The sequence below is a fragment of the Nycticebus coucang genome, chromosome 18, assembly GCF_027406575.1.
Source record: "Nycticebus coucang isolate mNycCou1 chromosome 18, mNycCou1.pri, whole genome shotgun sequence".
NCBI lineage: Eukaryota > Metazoa > Chordata > Mammalia > Primates > Lorisidae > Nycticebus > Nycticebus coucang.
Window position 1 is genome coordinate 34618146 of NC_069797.1, and position 25637 is coordinate 34643782.

The 25637-nt window shown below is 40.6% G+C and overlaps 1 protein-coding gene across 5 annotated transcripts in view; it reads right to left on the reverse strand.

Annotated features, from left to right (window-relative positions):
- Positions 1–25637, reverse strand: part of LOC128571282 (U3 small nucleolar RNA-associated protein 6 homolog) — a 55670-nt gene that overhangs the window by 24678 nt on the left and 5355 nt on the right. For all 5 annotated transcript variants that reach the window (XR_008375725.1, XR_008375726.1, XM_053571036.1 and 2 more), the window contains exons 3-13: positions 21781–21822; positions 21458–21550; positions 20311–20358; positions 19607–19670; positions 8548–8666; positions 5932–6009; positions 4821–4902; positions 4255–4336; positions 2939–3120; positions 2044–2123; positions 1621–1698 (exon numbers count right to left, since the gene is read on the reverse strand). Coding sequence is in view for 3 of the 5 variants with exons in the window: in XM_053571036.1 (XP_053427011.1) it covers positions 1621–1698; positions 2044–2123; positions 2939–3120; positions 4255–4336; positions 4821–4902; positions 5932–6009; positions 8548–8666; positions 19607–19670; positions 20311–20358; positions 21458–21550; positions 21781–21822 (948 nt within the window). In the remaining 2 variants the exon portion in view is untranslated. The remainder of the gene's footprint in view (positions 1–1620; positions 1699–2043; positions 2124–2938; positions 3121–4254; positions 4337–4820; positions 4903–5931; positions 6010–8547; positions 8667–19606; positions 19671–20310; positions 20359–21457; positions 21551–21780; positions 21823–25637) is intronic.

Genomic DNA, 25637 nt, shown 5'->3' on the forward strand with positions numbered 1-25637 from the left:
GCTCTACTGAGGGTGACCAAGTGAGACTCTGTCACAAAAAAAAAAAAAAAAAGAAAAGATAGCCGGGCGTTGTGGCGGGCGCCTGTAGTCCCAGCTGCTCGGAGGCTGAGGCAAGAGAATCGCGTAAGCCCAAGAGTTAAGAGGTTGCTGTGAGCCGTGTGACGCCACGGCACTCTACCCGAGGGCGGTACAGTGAGACTCTGTCTCTACAAAAAAAATAAAAATAAAAATAAAAAAAAAAATAAAAAAAAGAAAAGAAAAAGAAGTAGCCAGAGTGGTGAAGAATGCAAGAAAGATGATAATGGAAAGACATTAATTGCAATTACATAAAAATGATAATGGAGGGCGGCGCCTGTGGCTCAAGGAGTAGGGCACCGGTCCCATATGCCGGAGGTGGCAGGTTCAAACCTAGCCCAGGCCAAAATCCACAAAAAAAAAAAAAGATAATGGAAAGAGAGGAAGATAGCCAAGGCAATACTCAAAACTCACGAGAATTTATAGCATATGACTGACTTGCCAGCATTCCACGACTCAAGCAATGACAAGCTGAAATCATACAGGCCTGAGGTTTTCCCAAATAAATACCTTAATACAGTGGGCTATTACATAGTACCTGTGTTATGTAGATATATTTATAAAGTATGGGGAAAATGTTGATGCAAAAACAATAGAATATAATACAAAATAACAAGACATTAATTGCAATTACGTAAAAATGATATGCATCAAAAGAGACAAGAGTCATAGCCGGGCGTTGTGGCGGGCGCCTGTAGTCCCAGCTACTCGGGAGGCTGAGGCAAGAGAATTGCTTAAGCCCAGGAGTTGGAGGTTGCTGTGAGCTGTGTGAGGCCACGGCACTCTACCGAGGGCCATAAAGTGAGACTCTGTCTCTACAAAAAAAAAAAAAAAACAAAAAAAAAAAAAAAAAGAGACAAGAGTCATGTAAATAAAAAGCACTTGACAAATACGGAGAATTTTGTTCTTTTATCCCCAATAAAGGTATTTAAATACATTAACACATTCACTATATTATGTAATACTCTCAACAATTTAGTGAGCTGATAAAAACAAAACGGATCACTATCCACTATTTTAAAATCGAGTAAACAAAGAAAGAAAGGCACATTGGTTTGTCCAAGTTACCTAGATATTAAGCAGTCAGACCTGGTCTAGAACTGTGTATTCCCACAGCACATTATTCTGGTTTCTGTACCAATCTTTACCCACACCATGGGGTACCGATGATTTAATATGCTTCTTACTACAATGTCAGCTTCTGAAACACATCTAATTTGTCTTTAATGTATTGATGGCTAATCTGGGATGGGCATATGTCCAGGAAAGGGATGTTCAGTAAAAGAGAAATGAGTGAACCAACAAAATAAACACAAATAGTTATGGTTTGTTACAAGTGTTTTTCACTATTTCTCCCTTCACTACTGGTATGGACTTCATTTTTAGCATACTCGAAATACTGGCAGCCAAATGTAAACACTCTACATATCAAACTTCCAAACGGTCTTAGTCATAAAACTGTATGTATTTAAAACACATGACTCTGGCACAAAACTGGAATAAACTATATGTAACTGGCAGGGAATGTATTCCCTACATCCTTACCCACTGCTTATATTGCAATTCTGGAAGAAGCTTGAGTTCATGGGCCTTCCTGAATGCAGTCATGGTTCTTTCCAGCCTCTGAAAATAGAAAAATCCCTCAGTTCATTACAAAGATCCCAGGGTCCTTTGGCCTGTGACATCAACAAAAGCAGTTTTGCAATTTCTGAGAACTCAGAGATGGGACTGAGTTGCTCCTGCATATTTCATTTATGAATAAATGTACCAGGCAGTCGCACAAAACAGAGCCCAGAAGGAAGAGGGTTCCTCCTTCAGACCTTCAGAATGACAGGTCACCCAGAAAGAAAGAATAAACATGCAGTGTGTAGAAATTGTCTCAGACCCCAAAAGAGCTGTGCTTCTGATCTCCTTTCAAAAGAAAGTCACTTTCTACTCAGCCATTGTAACTATGTAACCTGTCCTCACCTTCCCTCTGAGGAGCCCACTATTTGTCTTCTTAGCAAATCTTTCCAAGCAAAAGTTGACGTAGCACTTCCACATGGTCTCTGGAAAAGTCAGAAAGATTGCATTGATCAGATCACCAATTCTCTGAGTTCAACAATCATCATGTAACTTTACTTCAAAGTGAAAATTCCTCTGAAGAGTTTACATTAGCCTGATGAAAAAAGGCATTATTCTGATTGCAGCCAAACATCTCAAACACTAGGGAAAAATAAAAGAGTAACGGTATAAATATAAAAATTAAAAGCCCTGTCCAGATTATATCTCCCTTCAGCCTTATTCCCCAATACTATAAAATAAAAATTAAATCTCTATCAATAGATAATTAAGGAATTATAATTTTAAAATCTTCTGAATTGGGCGGCGCCTGTGGCTCAGTCAGTAAGGCGCCGGCCCCATATACCGAGGGTGGCGGGTTCAAAACCGGCCCCGGCCAAACTGCAACCAAAAATAGCCGGGCATTGTGGCAGGCGCCTGTAGTTCCAGCTGCTTGGGAGGCTGAGGCAAGAGAATCGCTTAAGCCCAGGAGTTGGAGGTTGCTGTGAGCTCTGTGAGGCCACGGCACTCTACCGAGGGCAGTAAAGTGAGACTCTGTCTCTACAAAAAAAAAAAAAAAAAAATCTTCTGAATTATTATTTCCCCCAAAATAAATGAACATAAATACCTCTACTACTGAGGAAGTTCATAGAAGCTCCAACTTTCACAGTCAGAGAAAGAACAAGTTGGAAAGCCACTCACATTGTAAACTGCACTACAGAGAGGTCCCTGATATTGATTTTGGGAACAGGAACAGGAACTTCATTTTCCCACTTATGGATACTACTACTTCTACATCACACCATGGTTTGGTGAAGTTCACCTGTTGGCAGAGTCTTCACTGCCTCTTCAAACACGGCACAGCACCTCTCCTCCTTCTGGGCCACCTCCAGTGCTCTGGCTTGCTTCGTTGGAGGCTGCTTGTCTGGTTGTGACTCGATCTCTAATTCTCGTCTTGCCACATAATCCCAAGTGAGAGGATCATCTGAGTGTAGAGCCTGAAGACTGAAAAACACAGCTTACTGATATGTACCATACAACAAGAAACTAATTCAGAATATCAAACAGATCCTCAAAAAGTGGTGAGTAAAAAGAGAAAAAAGAAAGAAAAATAGGACATTCCTTTAACAACAACAGTGCAAAGGCTGGGAGAGGTGGCTCACACCTGTAATCTCAGCACTCTGGGAGGCCAAGGTGGGCAGATCACCTGAGTTCAGGAGTTTGAGACCAGCCTGAGCAAGAACAAGACCCCGTCTCTAAAAATAGTAGGGTGTTGTGGTGGCACCTGTAGTCCCAGCTACTCGGGAGGCTGAGGCAAGGGAATCATTTGAGCCCAGGAGTTTGAGGTTGCTGTGAGCTGTGATGCCACAGCACTCTACTAAGGGTGACACAGTAAGACTCTGTCTAAAAAAAAAAACAACCACAGTACCGTAAGAGCCATTTCCCAACAGGCTCTCTAGAATATCTTCAACACTATATACATTATGTCAATGGATCAGAATGGTCACACATTTACTGTATTTCAAGATGTTTTAGACATCGTTCACAAACATTAACTTTTAGGTTAGCTCTAAAAGTCAAATCAGCAGTGACCTACAACAACAGTCCCCCATGAGTCCTGGAGAACCACATTATATCTGACCTCTTGATTTTCTCACTAACAAAAGCAGAGAAACAGCACAGCCTACTCGTCTACCCAAACCTGGCAGATACCAGAGAACAAACTGATCCACATTCTATTTCATCTCCTTCCAAAGGGGTGTTACCTAAGAATGGAAATACCAGATAACTCTTAACCACGTAATTGGACACTAAGGAATAAAACTAGCAGCACCACTCAACTATAAACATTCATGAGTACCACTCTCATTTTATGAACAAAAAGGAAGGTCAGATAAGCAGAATTTAGGTATTAAATTTATCTTTAATGAATAAAGATAAACTATTTCTCAAAGGAAGCCAATAAGTATATCAAAGAACTTCTATAGGGACATACTTTTTTATATGGAATATGATACAATAATCCTAAAATTTTGCTTTTCTTCCAGGAATTTAGTGTGATATTCCACCCTGCATTCTCTCAAGCCCTTACCACAAGATTGGATATAGATGTATTCACCCTTCTAGTATTTTACTTACTCATCATAAATTTCTTTTTGCAGATCTTTGGCAAAGTCAAATAGCTGTGCAATTGAAAGCAGTGAAATGTGAAATTCTGCACCTAAATTTAAAAAGCAGAGAAATAATTAACAATTATTCAACGTAAATAAAACTTTTAAGAATCGCTTTACTCTAAAAGTACCACTTTCTTAGACTATACTTTTCTTTTTCCACTGAGAAATAGGACAATGTAGAAAAAATAAAGTCACCCCTTAGTCCCCCAATACAAGCAAAACCATATTAACATTCTGGAGCATCCATCAGGTAATTAACTAAATCATCTGTTTCTTTCAATTCCCCATGAGTTATGTACTCAATAAGAACTTATTGAAATGTTCAATTTTAGTCTAGGAGAAATAAGTCTTTTCTGAAAGAAACAGGAGTTTTATACACACATTCTAATGGAAAATTTCAAAATTAGCTAAATGTCTTCCTCATTATGAAAGGAATGTTTCTCTTTCTTACCTAAAATAAACATTTAAACTTACAGAACACTAAAAATTAAACAAAAGTAAATAACCAGTAAATATTCAAAAGGTACTTACCTTTAATAATGCTTACAGAATTTTTGTAGATAATCCGTGCCAACTCGCCCTTAAGGAGTTCTTCAGAATAATCAACATTTTCCTAGAGTGTTACATTAAACATAAGAGCCAGAAAGTAGAAAAAGCACTAGAATGAAAAAAGAAATAATCCCAGCCTATGCCACAGGACCTCTGGCAAATCACCTCTCTCTTTGGACCAGTTCCTTCACTTGTACAATAACATGCACAGCTTGAACAAGATCACTGATCTCCTGGCTGTGTTCTCTCAGGCTCCTGGAGTGGTGGCAAGATCACACAGCTTAAGCCCTCACTCTCCATTAAACCAGAACAGCTTAGGTTTACATGCCTTGTTTGCCCTTCTGTGTAGTATTTTCTTTGAATAAAAAAAGTTCTGAGATGCAATCCATGACAACAGATAGCAAAGTTCCTTTTTTAGCACTGATACTCTAAATCTTCTTTCTTTAAAATCATTCTAGCACACAAAAGATTCTATAAAAAGGGAAAGAAAGGACGCTAGGAACCACACATTTCACAACTTTTCTCCCAGTTCCTCCAATCCATTAATAAATCACTTACTGACACCATATTGTGTTAAAGAATAGCATTTGGTTGTTCTATCAGTAATAATTCTAAGGACCCCTTCAATGAGTCCAATTACCTTTTTTTTTTTTTATTTTTGAGACAGAGCCTCAAGCTGTCGCCCTGGGTAGAGTGCCATGGCATCACAGCTCACAGCAACCTCCAACTCCTGGGCTTAAGTGATTCTCCTGCCTCCGCCTCCCAAGTAGCTGGGACTACCACAACTACCTGGCTATATTTTGGTTGCAGCCATCATTGTTGTTTGGCGGGCCCAGGCTGGATTCGAACCCACCAGCTCAGGTGTATGTGGCTGGCACCTTAGCCACTTGAGCCACAGGCACCGAGCCTCAAATACCTATTTTTAAGGCACAAAACTTCACCTTTTTTACTAAGCCCATGTAATTAAATCAACACTACACTTGTCTTAAAGTTGCAAAATGTGACATTGAATTAAAAACAAAAACATATTTCAAAGATTTTTCTCTTAAGCAGGCTCCAATAAATTACAATACAATATTTGAAAGGCCCTTACCACATCCATGCTGGCTTTTTCAAATTCTTGCTTTTCTTTCCTCAGTTTTTCAGCATGCATCAACTCCATCCTAAAGTACTAAAGAAGGGAAATAATAAACTGAAAATCTTGAAATTTTTATAAAAACACTAGAAATACAGGCCAGGCTCAGTGGCTCATACCTATAATTCTAGCACTCAGGGAGGCCAAGATGGTAGACTGCTTGAGCTCAGGAGTTTGAGACCAGCCTGAGTAAGAGTGAGATCCAGTCTCTACTAAAAACAGAAAACTTAGCCAAGCATTGCTGTGGGTGCTTACAGTTCAGCTACTTGGGAAGCTGAGGCAGGAGAATTGCTTAAGCCCACGAGTTTGAGATTGCTGTGAGCTACAATGACATGCCAGTAAACACTCAACCACAGGGCAACAGAGTAAGACTGTGGTCTCAAAAAAACAAAAAAGTAAAAAAGCATTTTTTACTTGTAAATACAGGATCTGAAAAATTCTGGAGGTGTTACATTTCATTTTCCTATGAAACCAGCTGATACTAACAAGGTATGGTGAAAATGGTTATTATTTTATTATTTTATGTTCTTTTGACAAGCAATTTGGATACATGAATCAAAAACTTTAAAAAAAATTTTTATTGTCTTTTTTTTTTTAATTTAGAATTTCCCTTAATCTATTTTTTGAGACAGAGTCTCACTATGTTACCCTGGGTAGAGCGCCATGGCGTCACAGCTCACAGCAACCTCAAACTGTCGGGCTTAAGTGATTCTCTTCCCTCAGCCTCCCAAGTAGCTGGGATTACAGGCCGTGCCACAACACCCAGCTATTTTTCTGTTGCAGTTGTCATTATTGCTTAGCTGGCCCGGGTTGGGTTCGGGAACCTGCCAGCCTCAGTGTATGTGGTCGATGCCATAACCACTGTGCTTCAGACACCAAACCTTTAAAAATGTTTTGTGCCCTTGGTCATTACTTCACAGCTAAACAAAATGTAAATTTGATCCCTAAGTTGGTAAAGCAACAAACGTACTATGATGTCCTTAATACGGATGAGAAGTACATGAATTTATGCCCTAACAGTGAAGGTTATTGCAAGGGATTTTAATTATGACTTTATGGCTCGGCGCCGTGGCTCAAGTGGCTAAGGCGCCAGCCACATACACCTAGCGGGTTCAAATACAGCCTGGGCCTGCCAAACAACAAGGACAGCTGCAACCCAAAAAATAGCCAGGCGTTGTGGCGGGCAACTGTAGTCCCTGCTACTTGGGAGGCGGAGGCAGGAGAATGGCTTGAGCCCAGGAGTTAGAGGTTGCTGTGAGCTGTGATGCTACAGCACTCTACCCAGGGCAACAGCTTGAGGCCCCGTCTCAAAAAAAAAAAAAAAAAGTGTCAACAAAGACCAAATTGGAAATTTAGACTTCTAATCCCATTCAGTAGTAAAGAAGCAAAGCAGTATCCAAGGAGGTAAACTAAACAGAAGATTTAAATAATATCCAGAATCTCTAAAGTAACAGCTAGAATATCTTAAGATTCAATGGAAAATCAATCAGTCATCGTACCAACAACCAACAAAACCTCAATTTGACTAGGACAATCAAGAGATACCAACATCAAGATGACACAGATGTTAGAATTATCTGACAAGGACTTTTTTGGGTTTTGTTGTTTTTTGTTGTTTTGTTTTGTTTTGAGACAGAGTCTCACTCTGTAGCCCTGTGTAGAGTCATAGCTCACAGCAACCTCAAACTCTTAGGCTCAAACAAGGCCCTTGCCTTAGCCCCTAAAGTAGCTGGGACTATAGGCACCCGCCACAATACCTCAATAATTTTTCTATTTTTAGTAGAGATGGGGGCCTCGCTTTTGCTCAGACTGGTCTCAAACTCCTGAGTTCAGGCAATCCACCTGCCTCAGCATCCCTGAGTATGAGGATTACAGGCATGAGTCACTGCACCTGGCCCTTGACAGGGATTTTAAATCAGCCATCATAAAAATACTTTATAAAAAGACAAAAAAGAAAAAACATCTGGTGAGGATGAGGAAAAAAGGAAAATCTCATCCATTATTGGTGGAAATGTCAACTAATACAGCCAATATGGAAAACACTATTGAGGTTCCTCATAAAACTCCAAACAGAACTACTATATGACCCAGCAACTCCACTACTGGGCATTTATCCAGAAAATCATTATATTGGAGATGTCTGCACCAAAATCATTGTATTATTTAAAACTCAAAACCCCACCATCAATGTTTTAGAGCACCCTCCACTAGAGTAAGTTTTCTAACAGATCAGGAAGTACTAACAGTATCTATCTCACGAAAGAGACAAAAAGAAAAAGAAAGAAAGAAAACAGAGGAGAAAAGAGGAAGAGAAACCAAAAGAAACCAGAAGGGAGGGAGGGGAACCAAGGAAAAAAATAAGAACAAAGTTATAAAGAGCCTCACACTGGCCCCCCCAGGATCCAGTTCCCTATCCCTCCATAGATGAGATTCCAACCCAAAAGCTTCTCCCCTTCCTCCTATTTATCCCTAGTCTCCATAAACCGAACTCGTTTCAACTTAACAAAGCATAAAAGTCTCCAGAGGACCAAATTGAGACATCACTCTCATCATCCTGCATGCATACATACTCACTTCTTGATAAAGTTTTGGGCACTCTGGATGAAAGCGCAGAGCCCGAAGAAATAGCTGCCTTGCACTTTCTGAAGACAATCGATCCTCCATTTCCCACTTGGCAGCCATAATCCACAAAGCTATAAATGAAAAAAAATCAAGACTTCATTCCAATAAATTAATCAAGTCAGTCAAGAAAAGACCAATGCTCCAATTTTAATGCTCATTTTTAAACATGATCTCACTATGCTGTCCAGGCTAGAGTATAGTGGTACAATCATAGCTCATTGCAGCATCAAATACCTGGGCTCAAGAGATCCTTTTGCCCCAGCCTCCTGAGCAGCGAAGATCACAGGCACACATGAGTGTATCAGGCTAATTTTTTAAATGTTTATATTTGATAGAGATACAGTCTCACTATGTTGCCCAGGCTAGTCTCAAACCCCTGGCCTCAAGTGATTCTACCACCTTGGCCTTCCAAAGAGCTGGGATTAGTTTCTAAATGCAAAGTTTTAGCTCAGTGCCTGAAGCTCAGTGGTTAGGGCACCAGCCACATACACAGAGGCACGTAGGTTCGAACCCAGCCTGGGCCTGCTAAACAACAATAACAAACAAACAAAAAATAGCCAGGTGTTGTGGTGGGCGCCTATAGTCCCAGCTACGTGGGATGCTGAGGCAAGAGAAACACTTAAGCCCAAGAGTTAGAGGTTGCTAAGTGATGCCACAGTACTCCACTGAAGGCGACAAAGTGAGACTCTGTCTCTAAATAAATAAATAAATAAATAAATGCAAAGGTTTGTTGCTTTATCTAAAATTTGTAAGAATATCCGAACACAAACTGGGAAATGCCAACATATGTTCAATCTGGATGATGAGTACTTAAGTGCCTGTTATTATATTTTATTAGATCTAAAGATACATTATTATAAGTCATATACAAATTTTAAAGGTGTTAAAATGCCAAAAAAATTACTTGGGAGACTGAAGAGGGAAGATCACTGAGCCCAGAAGTTCAAGGCTTCAGTGAACTATAACTGTGCCACTATACTCCAGCCTGGGCAAGAAAGCAAGACCCTGTCAAAAAAAAAAAAAGGGTCAGAAAAAATTATGTATTGTAGAATCAATAAACAAAATCACGTTTTGTTCTTTTCTCTATGTTTAAAATAGTTCATAATTTTTTTTTTTTTTTGTAGAGACAGAGGCTCACTGTACCGCCCTCGGTAGAGTGCCGTGGCCTCACACAGCTCAGAGCAACCTCTAACTCTTGGGCTTACGCGATCCTCTTGCCTCAGCCTCCCGAGTAGCTGGGACTACAGGCGCCCGCCACAACGCCCGGCTAGTTCATAATTGTTTTAAAAATCCATTATCCTTGAGCGGCGCCTGTGGCTCAAAGGAGTAGGGAGCCAGCCCCATATACCACAGGTGGCGGGTTCAAACCCGGCCCCGGCCAAAAATTGCGAAAAAAAAAAAATCCATTATCCGGGCGGCACCTGTGGCTCAAGGAGTAGGACGCCAGTCCCATATGCCGGAGGTGGGGGGTTCAAACCCAGCCCCGGCCAAAAACCAAAAAAAAAAAAAATCCATTATCCTTTGAACATGGGAAATTAACCCTGAGTTAACAACCCAATTCCCCAGAAACTTAATAAAAATCAGCTGTCCCATGAAAAAAGCCAACAATCCCATATATCAATGGACAAGAGACATAAATAGAACCTTATCTAAAGAAGACAAATGGCTAACAAACATAGGAAAAAATGCTCATTATCCCTAATTATTAGAGAAATGCAAATCAAAACCCCCCTGACATACCATCTAAACCCAGCGAGAATGGCTCACATCACAAAATCTCAAAACTGCAGATGCTGGCAGATGTGGAGAGAAGGGAACACTTTTACACTGCTGGTGGGACTGCAAACTAATACAACCTTTTTGGAAGGAAGTAGGGAGAACCCTCAAAGAACTCAAGCTAGACCTCCCATTTGATCCTGTAATCCCATTACTGGGAATCTACCCAGAAAGAAAAAAATCCTTTTATCATAAGGACACTTGCACTAGACTGTTTACTGCAGCTCAATTTACAATCACCAAAATGTGGAAACAGCCTAAATGCCCACCAACATAGGAATGGATTAACAAGCCGTGGTCTATGTATACCATGGAATACTATTCAGCCATTAAAAAATGGAGACTTTTCAGCCTTTGTATTAACCTGGATGGAAACCAGGTTATTCCTAGTAAACCATCACAAGAATGGAGAAGCATGAATCTTATATACTCAATTTTGATATGAGGACAATTAATGACAATTAATGACACGGTGAGGGTGGGAGAAAGGGAGAGCAGAGAGAGAAAGAAGGAGGGAGGGGTGGGGGAAAAGAAGAGCAGAGGGAGGGAAGGAGGGGGTGGGGTCTTGGTGTGTGCCACACCTTTTGGGGGCAAGACACGACTGTAAGAGGGACTTTACCTAACAAATGCAATCAGTGTAACCTGGTTTCTTGTACCTTCAATGAATCCCCAACAATTAAAAAAAAAAAAAAATCAGCTATCTTACCAAGCAAGTTTGCATTTGGTAAAAATGATCCATGGTTGATAACCTACCTGGATGAGGAAGTTCAGGAATGGAGGCAAGCTGTTAGTTTGGTTTTTTTGTTTTTTGTTTCTTGGTTTTTTTTTTTTTGTAGAGACAGAGTCTCACTTTATGGCCCTCGGGCTCTCACAGCAACCTCCAGCTCTTGGGCTTCTGCAATTCTCCTGCCTCAGCCTCCCGAGTAGCTGGGACTACAGGCGTCCGCCACAACACCTGGCTATTTTTTGGTTGCAGTTCGGCCGGGGCTGGGTTTGAACCCGCCACCCTTGGTAAATGGGGCCGGCACCCTACTCACTGAGCCACAGTCGCCACCCTTTTTGATTTTTGAGACAGAGTTTCATTTTGTCACACTGGGTAGAGTGCCATGAAGTCATAAGTCACAAGAACCTCAGACTCTTGGGCTCAAGCATCCTATCGCCTTAGCATCCCAAGTAACTGGGACTACAGGCGCCTATCATGACTCCTGGCAATTTTTTTCTATTTTTACTAGAGACAGGGTCTCACTCTTGCTCAGACTAGTCTCAAAATCCTGAGACCAGCAATCTACCCACCTTGGCTTCCCAGAGTGCTAGGATTATAGGCATGAGCCACTGCACCCAGCCCACACTGGGTTTTCTTGAGCATGTAAATCCTGAAATTGAGCATGGACATTTCTAGGATCTTCAGAAGCCATGCCCCACCATGCTTATCCATAAGTCTTCTAAGCCAGAGTAGCTCCCCTACCCACCCATGTGATGTCATCCCCTCACACGTGAACATCATCTATGAATCAGAGACTGGCCTCCAAACTGCTAAGAGCACTCTGCTGAAGAAACACACCTAATGTTGTACTGCTGTATTATTCTGAGTAACTGGCACCAAACGAAGCCTATTAGAGTCTTGCATAGTATAAAATATCTGGGGTGGCGCCTGTGGCTCAAAGGGGTAGAGCGCCAGCCCCATATGCCAGAGGTGGTGGGTTCAAACCCAGCCCTGGCCAAAAACCACCAAAAAACAAAAAAAAAGATGCTTTAATAAAAATAACATATATATATAAATAAATAAATATATATATGGTTAAGCCTAATACCCTGAGAATAGGTACTAAAGCACCTCCACTATAAAGCATACCATTCATACTTCATTCACCAGAGAAGTCTTGCTCTTACGAATTATCAGTATCTACCTGTGCCAGCACTCTTCTACAATCTATATTAATATTTTCCCCTTTACAGTTTGAAAATCCCTCAGATGTGACTGCCTCCAAATAAGATATCCCTCAAAGGACTCAAAAATTTTTTACCATCAACTAAAGATAGTCCTTCTGTGTGCAGATACAACAAATTAGCATAGTAACTAGTGTACACAGTAGGCAGGGATAAACTAAAAGACAACTATCCAGGAACCAAAACAGCTGAGTCCAACTGCCTAAGCTCAAATCCTCAAAATAATTTCTCTTAGATTTATCAAGAAAAAGTCCAAAACAGAGGGGAGGAGACAAGATGGCTGACTGAAGCCAGCTTTCCACAGAGGCTCCCATCCAGAAGGAGAATTAAAGGACAAAAATTCAGCAAGTAACCTGGTGGATTTGAGCTGCACTAAGAGAGAAGGTTGTAGAACGCACGTCAACCCCGCTGAGGCGAGCTGCAACCACAAGGATACAAACAAAAGGTACAAAATCCATCACCAAGCGGATGGGAGCCCCCTCCCCCATGAGAATGGCTCAGAGTGCCCCACAAACAACCGGTCAGAGTTCAAAGGTCCTCCCACTACACTCCACGGGAGAGACCCTCTAAAAACTGGACCTACCTCCCCTACTAGGGTGCCACAGCGTCCTCCTGCCAGGCATAAAACTGTATAAACTGTATATAGTCTCTACCTGGAATTCTGAGCTCCCAGCGCTCCCCTTCGCTCACACTGGGATCTGCAGGCCAGTCCCGGTCGGTCAGCAGAGAGGGGACTGCACCAGAGTGGCGGTTCCCTGAGGCACAGTGCGACAGCCGTCTTTGGGGACAATACGGCCAGGCATAAAACTGTGTAGAGATCTGTGTGTTCTCTACCCGCAGCCCCAGGCTCCCAGCGCTCCCCGCACTCCCCTCTGCTGTTGCTCCAAGGTCTGGAGGCCTGTCCCCCAGGGGTCCAGATTCTTGGGCAATTGCTCGAGGGGTGTAGACAGTGCTGGGCTGCAGCCTGTCGGTGCAGACTCCGGGGTACGGAGCAGAGAGAGGACGGTCGGCTGGAGGGGAGCTACACCGGAGTAGCTGTTGCCTGAGCCATAAAGCAGCAGCCCTCTTTTGCTAGCAATACGGCTCACTACCGAATATTCTGAAGCCACACCCCCTGTCTCCCTGGGCAACCACAGACTCTTGAGTTTGCCTGAGGTAACTAAAACTTGCAAACAAGGGAAACTCCCAGGGTCGGGCTGACCCAGAGGTCCCACTTTACTAAACCTAAGGCGCACCTGGCCCTCAGGGGCTCGTCAGCCTATAGACAATACAAGAGCAAAGACAAGCTGATTTGGAGCTCAATTCAGCTTCTCTACTGCAGGGGAACCGCAGAGTTGTTCTGTTCTACTCTGTCAGTAACATTAATCAGGGGCGAGACTGGACCTGAGTGAAAACCCCTCAACCTTCATCAAGCACCCGAGGTTGTCAGGCCTCACCTCCTCCTGCTGGAGAGAGGCAGAGCGCAGCGGCCTGGCAGACTTCCTTGTGATTCAGGCAGGTACAAACTCTTGGAGTACCTATTCACTACAGGCAACTGGGTCAGCCAACTGCAGGGCTATCAGTGACTGGATGTGAAGTGGTGCAAGGTGGGGAAGGAGGCAGCAACCTTCCCAGACTGATTTATTGGCTGGGTGGCTTCTCCTGACTCCACACAGCACTAGAGCAAGCCACACCAGAGTAGTCACCAGACCCCTGTGATCCAGTTCCCAGAGACCTCTTAAACTCTCTCACCTGAGACAGGTGCAGACTGAGACAATTGATTTGGACCTTTTTGAACTGAACCAATCGCCTGAGGACAAATCAGGTGGTGCCCTGGGTGCACAGTGGTAGGAAGGTTTGATTTTTCTTTTCTAATTGTTTGCCGGTGGGGGGCAGGGTGACTTAATTGCTGATATTTCTCCACAGCTGAGACTTCAATCCAAAGTATCTGTTTCACTAGGGTGGAACAGAAACCAGGTGGAACCACTTAGCCCCACCAAAACAGGGCCCCAGTTTCTCAGGCCACAACACTGTACAGGCCCTCGACAAAGCCCCAGAGGAAAAAATCAGAGGGAGTAAAACAACCATGGGGCAGAATCAGCAGAAAAACTCTGGTAACATGAATAACCAGAATAGATCAATCCCCCCAATGAAAGGTATGGCAGATGCAATTGAAGATCCCATTCATAAACAACTGGCTGAGATGTCAGAAATCAAATTCAGAATTTGGATTGCAGATAAGATTAACAAAGTGGAATTAGGAATTCGAGGAGAAATTCAAAAGTTGTCTCAAGAATTTAACGAATTTAAAGACAAAACCACCAAAGACTTAGACACACTGAAGCAAGAATTTGCAGCCCTCAAAGATATGAAAAATACAGTACAATCCCTCAGCAACAGAATGGAGCAAGCAGAAGAAAAGTATTTCTGACATCGAAGATAAAGCCTTTGAATGCTCCCAAACTCTCAAAGAGGAAGAGAAATGGAGAGCAAAAACGGATCATTCTCTCTGAGAGCTCTAAGATACTTCAAAGAAGGCAAATATCCGAATCATAGGGGTTCCAGAAACAGATGAAGTGGCCTCACTGGGCACAGAGGCCCTTCTGCATGAAATTATGAAAGAGAATTTTCCAGACATGCCTAGAGATTCTGAAATTCACATAGCGGACAGCTTCAGAACCCCAGCATGACTCAACCCCAATAAGACATCCCCAAGGCATATCATAGTTAACTTCACTAAAGTTAATATGAAGGAGAAAATCCTCAAAGCTGCCAGGAGAAAGAAAACCATTACCTTCAAAGGGAAGAATATTAGAATGACTGCAGATCTCTCTGCTGAAACTTTTCAAGCCAGAAGAGGGTGGTCACCAACTTTTAATCTCCTAAAATAAAATAACTTTCAACCCAGGATCTTGTATCCAGCTAAACTGAGTTTCATTTATGATGGAGAAATTAAATACTTTAATGACATTCATATGTTGAAGAAATTTGCCATAACCAAACCAGCTCTTCAGGATATTCTTAGACCTATCCTCCACAATGACCAACCCAATCCTATACCACAAAAGTAAACTCACTCAGAAACTTCAGATCAAACTCCAATTTCCACACTGGCAAAAGGATTAAAAATGCCCACTGGACTTTTGAAAAACTCGATACCCAAAACTTCACCAGACTTATCAATATTCTCCATTAATGTGAATGGCTTAAACTGTCCTCTAAAGAGGCATAGGTTAGCTGACTGGATACAAAAACTCAGGCCAGATATTTGTTGCATACAAGAGTCACATCTTAACTTAAAAGACAAATACAGACTCAGGGTGAAAGGATGGTCGTCCATATTTCAGGCAAATGGTAATCAGAAAAAAGCAGGTGTTGCAATTTTATTTGCAGATACAATAGGCTTTAAACCAACAAAAGTAAGGAAGGACAAGAATGGTCACTTCATATTTGTTAAGGGTAATACTCAATATGATGAGATCTCAATTATTAGTATCTATGCACCCAACCAGAATGCACCTCAATTTATAAGAGAAACTCTAACATACATGAGCAACTTGATTTCCTCCAGCTCCATAATAGTTGGAGATTTCAACTTTGGCAGTGTTGGATTGATCCTCCAACAAGAAGCTGAGCAAAGAAATCTTAGATTTAAACCTAACCGTCCAACATTTGGATTTAGCAGACATCTACAGAACATTTCATCCCAATAAAACGGAATACACATACTTCTCATCAACCCATGGAACTTACTCCAAAATCGATCACATCTTAGGTCACAAGTCTAACCTCAGTAAATTTAAAGGAATAGAAATTATTCCATGCATCTTCTCGGACCACCATGGAATAAAACTTGAGCTGAGTAACAACAGGAATCTGCATACCCATACAAAAACATGGAAGTTAAATAACCTTATGCTGAATGATAGCTGGGTCAGAGATGAGATTAAGAAAGAAATTGCCAATTTTTTGGAACAAAACAACAATGAAGACACGAACTATCAGAACCTCTGGGACACCGCAAAGGCAGTTCTAAGAGGGAAATTTATAGCACTGCAAGCCTTCCTCAAGAGAACGGACTCAACCGTTCCAAGGAAGTTAACAACTTAATGGGATATCTCAAGCAACTGGAAAAGGAAGAACATTCCAACCCCAAACCCAGTAGAAGAAAAGAAATAACCAAAATTAGAGCAGAATTAAATGAAATTGAAAACAAAAGAATAATACAACAAATCAATAAATCAAAAAGCTGGTTTTTCAAAAAGGTCAATAAAACCTTTGGCCAACCTAATCAAGAAAAAAAGAGTAAAATCTCTAATCTCATCAATCAGAAACAACAAAGATGAAATGACAACAGACTCCTCAGAAATCAAAAAAATCCTTAATGAATATTACAAGAAACTTTATTCTCAGAAATATGAAAATCTGAAGGAAATTGACCAATACTTGGAAGCACGTCACCTTCCAAGACTTAGCCAGAATCAAGTGGAAATGTTGAACAGGCCCGTATCAAGTTCGGAAATAGCATCAACCATACAAAACCTCCCTAAAAAGAAAAGCCCAGGACCAGATGGTTTCACGTCTGAATTCTACCAAACCTTTAAAGAGGAATTAGTACCTATATTACTCAACCTGTTCCAAAAGGTAGAAAAAGAAGGAAGACTACCCAACACATTCTATGAAGCAAACATCACCCTAATCTCCAAACCAGGAAAAGACCCAACAAGAAAAGAAAATTATAGACCGATATCACTAATGAATATAGATGCAAAAATATTCAACAAGATCCTAACAAACAGAATCCAGCAACACATCAAACAAATTATACATCATGACCAAGTCAGTTTTATCCCAGGATCTCAAGGCTGGTTCAATATACGTAAATCTATAAATGTAATCCAGCACATAAACAAATTAAAAAACAAAGACCATATGATTCTCTCAATTGATACAGAAAAAGCTTTTGATAATATCCAGCATCCCTTCATGATCAGAACACTTAAGAAAATCGGTATAGAAGGGACATTTCTTGAACTGATAGAGGCCATCTACAGCAAACCCACAACCAGTATCATATTGAATGGAGTTAAATTGGAATCATTTCCACTCAGATCAGGAACCAGACAAGGCTGCCCATTGTCTCCATTGCTTTTTAACATTGTAATGGACGTTTTAGCCACTGCAATTAGGGAAGAAAAGGCGATCAAGGGTATCCATATAGGGTCAGAAGAGATCAAACTTTCGCTCTTCATAGATGATATGATAGTATATCTGGAAAACACTAGGGACTCTACTACAAAACTCTTAGAAGTGATCAAGGAATACAGCAGCATCTCAGGTTACAAAATCAACATTCATAAATCGGTAGCCTTTATATATACCAACAACAGTCAAGTTGAAAAAACAGTTAAGGACTCTATCCCATTCACAGTAGTGCCAAAGAAGATGAAATATTTGGGAATTTATCTAACAAAGGACGTGAAAGATCTCTATAAAGAGAACTATGAAACTCTAAGAAAATAAATAGCTGAAAATATTAACAAATGGAAAAACATACCATGCTCATAGCTGGGAAGAATAAATATTGTTAAAATGTCTATACTACCCAAAGCAATATATAATTTCAATGCAATCCCTATTAAAGCTCCACTGTCATACTTTAAAGATCTTGAAAGAACAATACTTCGTTTTATATGGAATCAGAAAAAACCTCGAAAAGCCAAGACATTACTCAGAAATAAAAACAAAGCAGGAGGAATTACGCTACCAGACCTCAGACTATACTACAAATCGATAGTGATCAGAACAGCATGGTATTGGCACAAAAACAGAGAAGTAGATGTCTGGAATAGAATAGAGAACCAAGAGATGAATCCAGCTACTTACCGTTATTTAATCTTTGACAAGCCAATTAAAAACATTCAGTGGGGAAAAGATTCCCTATTAACAAATGGTGTTGGGTGAACTGGCTGGCAACCTGTAGAAGACTGAAAGTGGACCCACACCTTTCACCATTAACTAAGAAAGACTCTCATTGGATCAAAGATTTAAACTTAAGACATGAAACTATAAAAATATTAGAGGAGAGTGCAGGGAAAACCCTTGAAGAAATCGGGCTGGGCGAGTATTTTATGAGGAGGACCCCCCCGGGCAATTGAAGCAGCTTCAAAAATACACTACTGGGACTTGATCAAACTAAAAAGCTTCTGCACAGCCAAGAACACAGTAAGTAAAGCAAGCAAACAGCCCTCAGAATGGGAGAAGATATTTGCAGGTTATGTCTCTGACAAAGGTTTAATAACCAGAATCCAGAGAGAACTCAAACGCATTAGCAAAAATAGAACAAGGGATCCCATCGCAGGCTGGGCAAGGGATTTGAAGAGAAACTTCTCTGAAGAAGACAGGCGCGTGGCCTTCAGACATACTCTGAAGAAGACAGGCGCACGGCCTTCAGACATATGAAAAAATGCTCATCATCTTTAATCATCAGAGACATGCAAATCAAAACTACTTTGAGATACCATCTAACTTCAGTGAGACTAGCCTATATCACAAAATCCCAAGACCAGAGATGTTGGCGCAGATGTGGAGAAAAGGGAACACTTTTGCACTGCTGGTGGGAATGCAAATTAATACATTCCTTTTGGAAAGAGATATGGAGAACACTTAGAGATCTAAAAATAGATCTGCCATTCAATCCTGTAATCCCTCTACTGGGCATATACCCAGAAGACCAAAAATCACACCATAACAAAGATATTTGTACCAGAATGTTTATTGCAGCTCAATTCATAATTGCTAAGTCATGGAAGAAGCCCAAGTGCCCATCGATCCACACGAATGGATTAATAAATTGTGGTACATGTACACCATGGAATATTATGCAGCCTTAAAGAAAGATGGAGACTTTACCTCTTTCATGTTTACATGGATGGAGCTGGAACATATTCTTCTTAGTAAAGTATCTCAAGAATGGAAGAAAAAGTACCCAATGTAGTCAGCCCTACTAGGAAACTAATTTAGGGTTTTCACATGAAAGCTATAACCCAGTTACAACCTAAGAATACGGGGAAGAGGGAAAGGGAGGGGAGGGATGGGGGAGGTGGGTAGAGGGAAGGAGATTGGTGGGATTACACCAGCGGTGCATCTTACAAGGGTATATGTGAAACTTGGTAAATGGTCTGTAAAGCTAGTGAATGATGCCCCATGATCATATCAATGTACACAGCTATGATTTAATAAAAAAAAAAAAGTCCAAAACAGCTTGAGTCTAAATGTAGAAAAAGAACTAACAAGAATTTCACCATACCTGGCTTGTTGGAATGAATGGCCAACATGGCAGAGAATACCTTGCTAAGTTGAGTTTTGGCAGCCTGTAAAAGAGGAAAAAATATTTCTATTTTCTGCATAGAGAAATCATTGCGATTTTGCAGGGGCCCTCAAACTTTTTAAACAGGGGGCCAGTGCACTGTCCCTCAGACCGTTGGAGGGCCGGACTATAGTTTAAAAAAAAAAAACTATGAACAAATTCCTATGCACACTGCACGTATCTTATTTTGAAGTAAAAAAACAAAATGGGAACAAATACAATCACACCACCGCATGTGGCCCGCGGGCTGTAGTTTAAGGACCCCTGCAAGGAATATGTAATGTAATGTAACCTCACCAATTATAAAATCCAGCAGGGCAAGATCTGCTATTGCTAGGAACAATCAACAACTACAAACACACTCATAGTTTTCTTCTCTCTAAACCACTACTCCTAAATACCTTTTAAAAAAAATTTCAACTTTACTGAACAAATATACATAAAAATTATTTTCTTTTGATCTGATAGAAGTCATTTAGTTACTCAGATACACAAATATTACACTGAAGCCCTTCATGGGCTCTGCTCCCATTTGTTAATCCTGAGCCTTTGGAGAAAACATGGAATTCAGTAATCAAGTAAGAAGTTCAAAAGCCAGACCAACAGAAAATAGAGGAGGAGGAGCAAGATATGGCTTTACTCACCCATTTCTTACAAAAAACTACATAGGATAGCCAAAGCTGAACGTCATCCTGCAAGAAAAGCAATATGGTAAGCTGCCACCTGAATTTGACCTTGTATTTAAATAAGACAACTTTGCATTAATTTTGTTAAAAACCGAGTCAGAGTTCAGAAGTTCCCACGTGTTAACCACATGCCTTAGTCTATGTGGCTCTTCCTCACAAAAGCCTTGTATCTCTTTTTTTTTTTTTTTTTTTTCAGTTTTTGGCCGGGGCTGGGTTTGAACCCACCACCTCCAGTATATGGGGCTGGTGCCCTACTCCTTTGAGCCACAGGCACCGCCCAGCCTTGTATCTCTTAACCATCATGATTCAATATTTCCCTCCAATCCCCTCCACCATGTTCTAAGATAAAATGTGTTGTTTATTCAATTTGTTCAATGCAGAACTTAAGTGTTCTCAATCAGGGATAGCAACACAAAATTTCTCATTCCCAGGAAGCCAAAGTACTTCCCATATAATAGTCAGTTCCAAAGCCAAATTTTGAAGAAAATCAAGTTACTGAGTTATTGCCCCTACCTATTTTCTACCACCTCTAAGTCTTTGATGTACTTAACTTAGAAATATATCCAAGTATCTCCCAGTTTTCTGATCCTAAGTAATGTATCAAACATACTGTTTTTAGCACTATCTTCACAGAGTAGCTATAAGGAAATGAAATCAATTTTCTTACCAGTTTGTTAAATGGCTCAAAAACTGTTTTGAGCAATGATACCACCATTAAAATAAGTATTGAGGGCTGGGAAAGTGTCTCCTATCTATAATCCTAGCACTATAGGAAGCTGAGGCAGGAGGACAGCTTGAAGCCAGGAGTTCAAGACCAGCCTGAGCAAGAGTAAGATCTCCATTTCTCACTCCATACAAAAATAAGCCAAGCATTGCAGAACATACTTGTAGTCCCAGCTATTCCAGAAGCTAGGGCAGGAGAATTACTTGAGCCCAAAAGTTTGAGTTTCATTCAGCTATGATGATGCCACTATACTCTAGACTAGGCAACAGAGCAAGACCCTATCTCTCTCAATCAATTAAATTAATTCATTTAAATTGAGAAATCCAACTCATAACATGTATTATATAATACATATCTTCACATATCTTAAAGATCACTTACTTTCCACTTTGCTGAAGCACGTCGGAAGATGCCTTGTACCCGGCGTACGATAGATTTCTCAATCTCATCCTTCTTAAATGAATATCCAATCCGCTGAGAGGGGACATAAAAAACAAAGCCTCAGTTTAGTCACATTTCTCCAAAGCAGTATTTCTACTTAAGCAATTCACAGTACTGATAAAGAAGGCAAGTAACTGCAAACATCCATTATGGATACATAACCATTCAGTTTATCAACAACACTGTCCCCCAAATACAAGTTCTAGCTATAGACACTGCTTAATGCTGTATTTTTCCCAATGTCTAGAAAATCTTCTACTTACTTTTCTTCTTCTCTGGATCAGCTCCAAAAGATTAATTTCATACTATGGAAGAAAACCATACAAAAAAAAAAAAAAAAAGAAAAATTATAACCTTTTAAATATAAGAAATATATTTAGTTAAAATCATAAATTAAAAATCAAGAATACAGAAGATAATTTGCTATCAATAAGCATAACTTTCAATAAATGTCTAGAATTCACTAAAAATTTATCTCATGTAAAATACATAGCCGTTAACCTTACAATGACATGCTTCATTTAAAAACTGTATTAGGTTGGGCGGCGCCTGTGGCTCAAAGGGGTAGGGCATGGGCCCCATATGCCAGAGGCCCCATATGCCATGGGCCCCATATGCTGGGTTCAAACCCAGCCCCAGCCAAAAACTGCAAAAAAAGAAAAAAAATTGTGTTAGGTTTTTGGAAAGAAGTTTGGAGAATAATCAAGGAACTAAAAGTAGACCTACCATTCGATACTGAAATTTCTCTACTAGGTTTATACCCAGATGATCAAAAATCATTTTGCAACAAAGACATCTGCACCAGAACGTTTAATGCAGCCCAATTCATAATTGCCAACACATGGAAACTGCCCAAGTACCCATCAACCCATGAATGGATTAACAAATTGTGGTATATGTACACCAGGGAATACTATTCAGCCATAAAAAATTTACATCTTTTATGTTTACATGATGGAGGTGGAATATATTCTTCTTAGTAAAGTATCTCAAGAACTGGGAGAAAAAAGTATCCCACGTACTCAATACTACTATGAAATCAATATATAATCACCTACACATTCATAGAAATGGTAAAACATAACTATAGTCCAGAAAGTAGAAGGAAGAGGAGAAAGAGAGAGGGGAGGTTGGAGGATGGAGGAGGGATGGTATTTGGGGGCACCTCAACTAATGTGCATGATGCAATGGTAGATTTCAAAACTATTAAGACGAGTATAATTGTGATGGATGTGTTACTTAGTTCAATGTAAGCATTTCACATTGTATATTAAAGCAGTACCCTGAATCCCATAAATGCATCAATGTACAAAGTTATGATTTAATAAAAACAAACAAAAAACAAGTATCCAGTGTACTCAATTCTACTATGAAATCAATATATAATCACCTACACATTCATATGAATCGTAAAATATAACTATACTCCAGAAAGTAGAAAGGAAGAGGAGAAAGAGGGAAGGGGAGGGGAAAGGCAGGAAGAAGGAGGGTATCTGGGGGACCTTACCTAATGTACATGATACAATAGTAGATCTCAAAACTGTTAAGAAAATAATATACTTGTGATGGATGTGTTAATCAGTTCAGTGTAAGCATTTCACATTGTATACCAAATCAATACACTGAACCTCATAAATGCATCAATGTACATAGTTATGATTTAATAAAAAGAAAAATGTAAAAAAGAAAACCTAATATCTATTTCCAATAAAATGAAAGTCTTACTAAACTATAAAAATAAATAAAAACTGGATTAGGAAATATTTCAAGCACACAGCTACCATTCAGCTACATAAAAGCCTACAATTTACTATATTTGCTTCAGATTTTTCTTTTGAGACAGAGTCTCACTATGTTGTCCTGGGTACAGTGCCGTGGCCTCACAGCTCACAGCAACCTCAAACTTTTGCACTTAAGCAATTCTCTTGCCTCAGCCTTCCAAGTAGCTGGGACTACAGGCACCCGCCACAATGCTCAGCTATTTTTTGTTGTTGTTGCTGTAGTTGTTATTGTTGTTTAGCAAGCCCGGGCTGGGTTCGAACCCACCAGCCCCAGTGTATGTGGCTGGTGCCATAACCACTGAGCAACAGGCACCAAACCATTCAAAAAAAATTTTCTTTTTTTTTGAGACAGAGTCTCAAGCTACCACCCTGGGTAGAGTGCCATGGCGTCACAGCTCACAGCAACCTCAAACTCTTAGGCTCAAGAGATTCTCTTGGCTCAGCCTACCAAGTAGCTAGGATTGTTGTTTTAGCTGGCCTGGGCCGATTCAAACGCACCAGCCTCTGTGTATGTGACCTGCGCCCTACCCACTAAGCTACAGGTGCTGTCCATTCAAATCTTTTTTAAAAACAAAACATTGTGGGCAGCGCCTGTGGCTCAAGGAGTAGGGCGCAGGTCCCATATGCTGGAGGTGGTGGGTTCAAACCTAGCCCCAGCCAAAAACCACAAAAAAAAAAAAAAAAACATTGTAAATAAAAGTGAAGCCCTCTATATGTTCATCTCTGATTCCACTCTTCCTCTCCAGAAGAAAATAACTGACTTTATTACCATTCCTACATATGACTTTATATATACTTCTGGTTTTTTACAGTTTGGGGGCAGGGCTGGGCTTGAACTCGCCACCTCTGGTATATGGAGCCGGCACCCCACTCCTTTGAGCCACAGGCACCGCCCTATACTTTATTTTAATGCTGTCTTGAATGCTTTTGAATTTTATATAAATGGTATCACTACACTTATCACTTCATATTTTTACTCCACTGTATGAATGTGCAACTTATCTTTCCCTTTCTCCTACTGATACCCATTTGTTTCCAATTTTTATTACAAAAAGGTACAATTGGCTCAGTGCCCATAGCTCAGTGGCTAGGGTGCCAGCCACATACACCAGAGCTGGTGGGTTCAAACCCAGCCAGGCCTGCCAAACAACGACAACTGCAAACAAAAAATAGCCAGGCATTGTGGCAGGTGCCTGCAGTCCCAGCTACTTGGGAGGCTGAGGCAAGAGAATCACCTAAGCCGAAGAGTTGGAGGTTGCTGTGAGCTGTGACACCACAGCACTCTACCAAGGGCAACATAGTGAGACTCTATCTCAAAAAAAAAAAAAAGCTACAATTAATAATCTTGTACATATATTCTTGTGAACAAGCAGGGACTTTCTCCAAGGTGTACCCCATTCCTACCATGAATATGTAATCTCAAAATGATTTTTGTCTGCTTAAATTTATTCCTGTACCCCACTGGACTGAATCAGTACCATGTACATAGTAGATACTCATTTAACTTTATGAGGATATTACCAAATTACTTTCCAAAGTGGTTTTGCCAATTCTGTACTGATAATATCAGCCTTTTTTTTTTTTATTTTTTTTTTGGAGACAGAGTCTCACTTTGGTGCCCTCAATACAGTACTATGGCATCATAGCTCACAGCAACCTCAGACTCTTAGGCTCAAATGATCTTCTTGCCTCAACCCCCCCTGAGTAGGCGGGACTACAAGCACCCACCACAATGCCCGACTATTTTTAGAGACAGGATCTCTCTCTTGCTCAGGCTGGTCTTAACTCCTAAGCTCAAGCAATCCACCCACCTCGGCCTCCCAGAGTGCTAAGATTATAAGCTCACTCCACCGTGCCTGGCCAATGTCAATCTTTAAAATATTTGCTACTGGGGCGGCGCCTGTGGCTCAAGGAGTAGGGCGCCAGTCCCATATGCCGGAGGTGGCGGGTTCAAACCCAGCCCTGGCCAAAAATCAAAAAAAAAAAAAAACAAAAACAAAATAAAATATTTGCTACTATAGCCGGGTGTTGTGGCGAGCGCCTGTAGTCCCAGCTAATCGCTAGGCTGAGGCAAGAGAATCGCCTAAGCCCAGGAGTTGGAGCTTGCTGTGAGCTGTGTGAGGCCACGGCACTCTACCAAGGGCAATAAAGCAAGACTCTGTCTCTCTGTAAAAAAAAAAAAAAAAAAATGTTTGCTACTATGATGGAGATAAAGCAGTACTATTCCCTGGTTTTAATCTGTATTTACCAGATTGCTGATGAGGCTGACATTTTCTTTTAGGTTTCAATACGAATGATGACTCCAAGGCCAGGTACTATGGCTCACACCTGTAATTCTA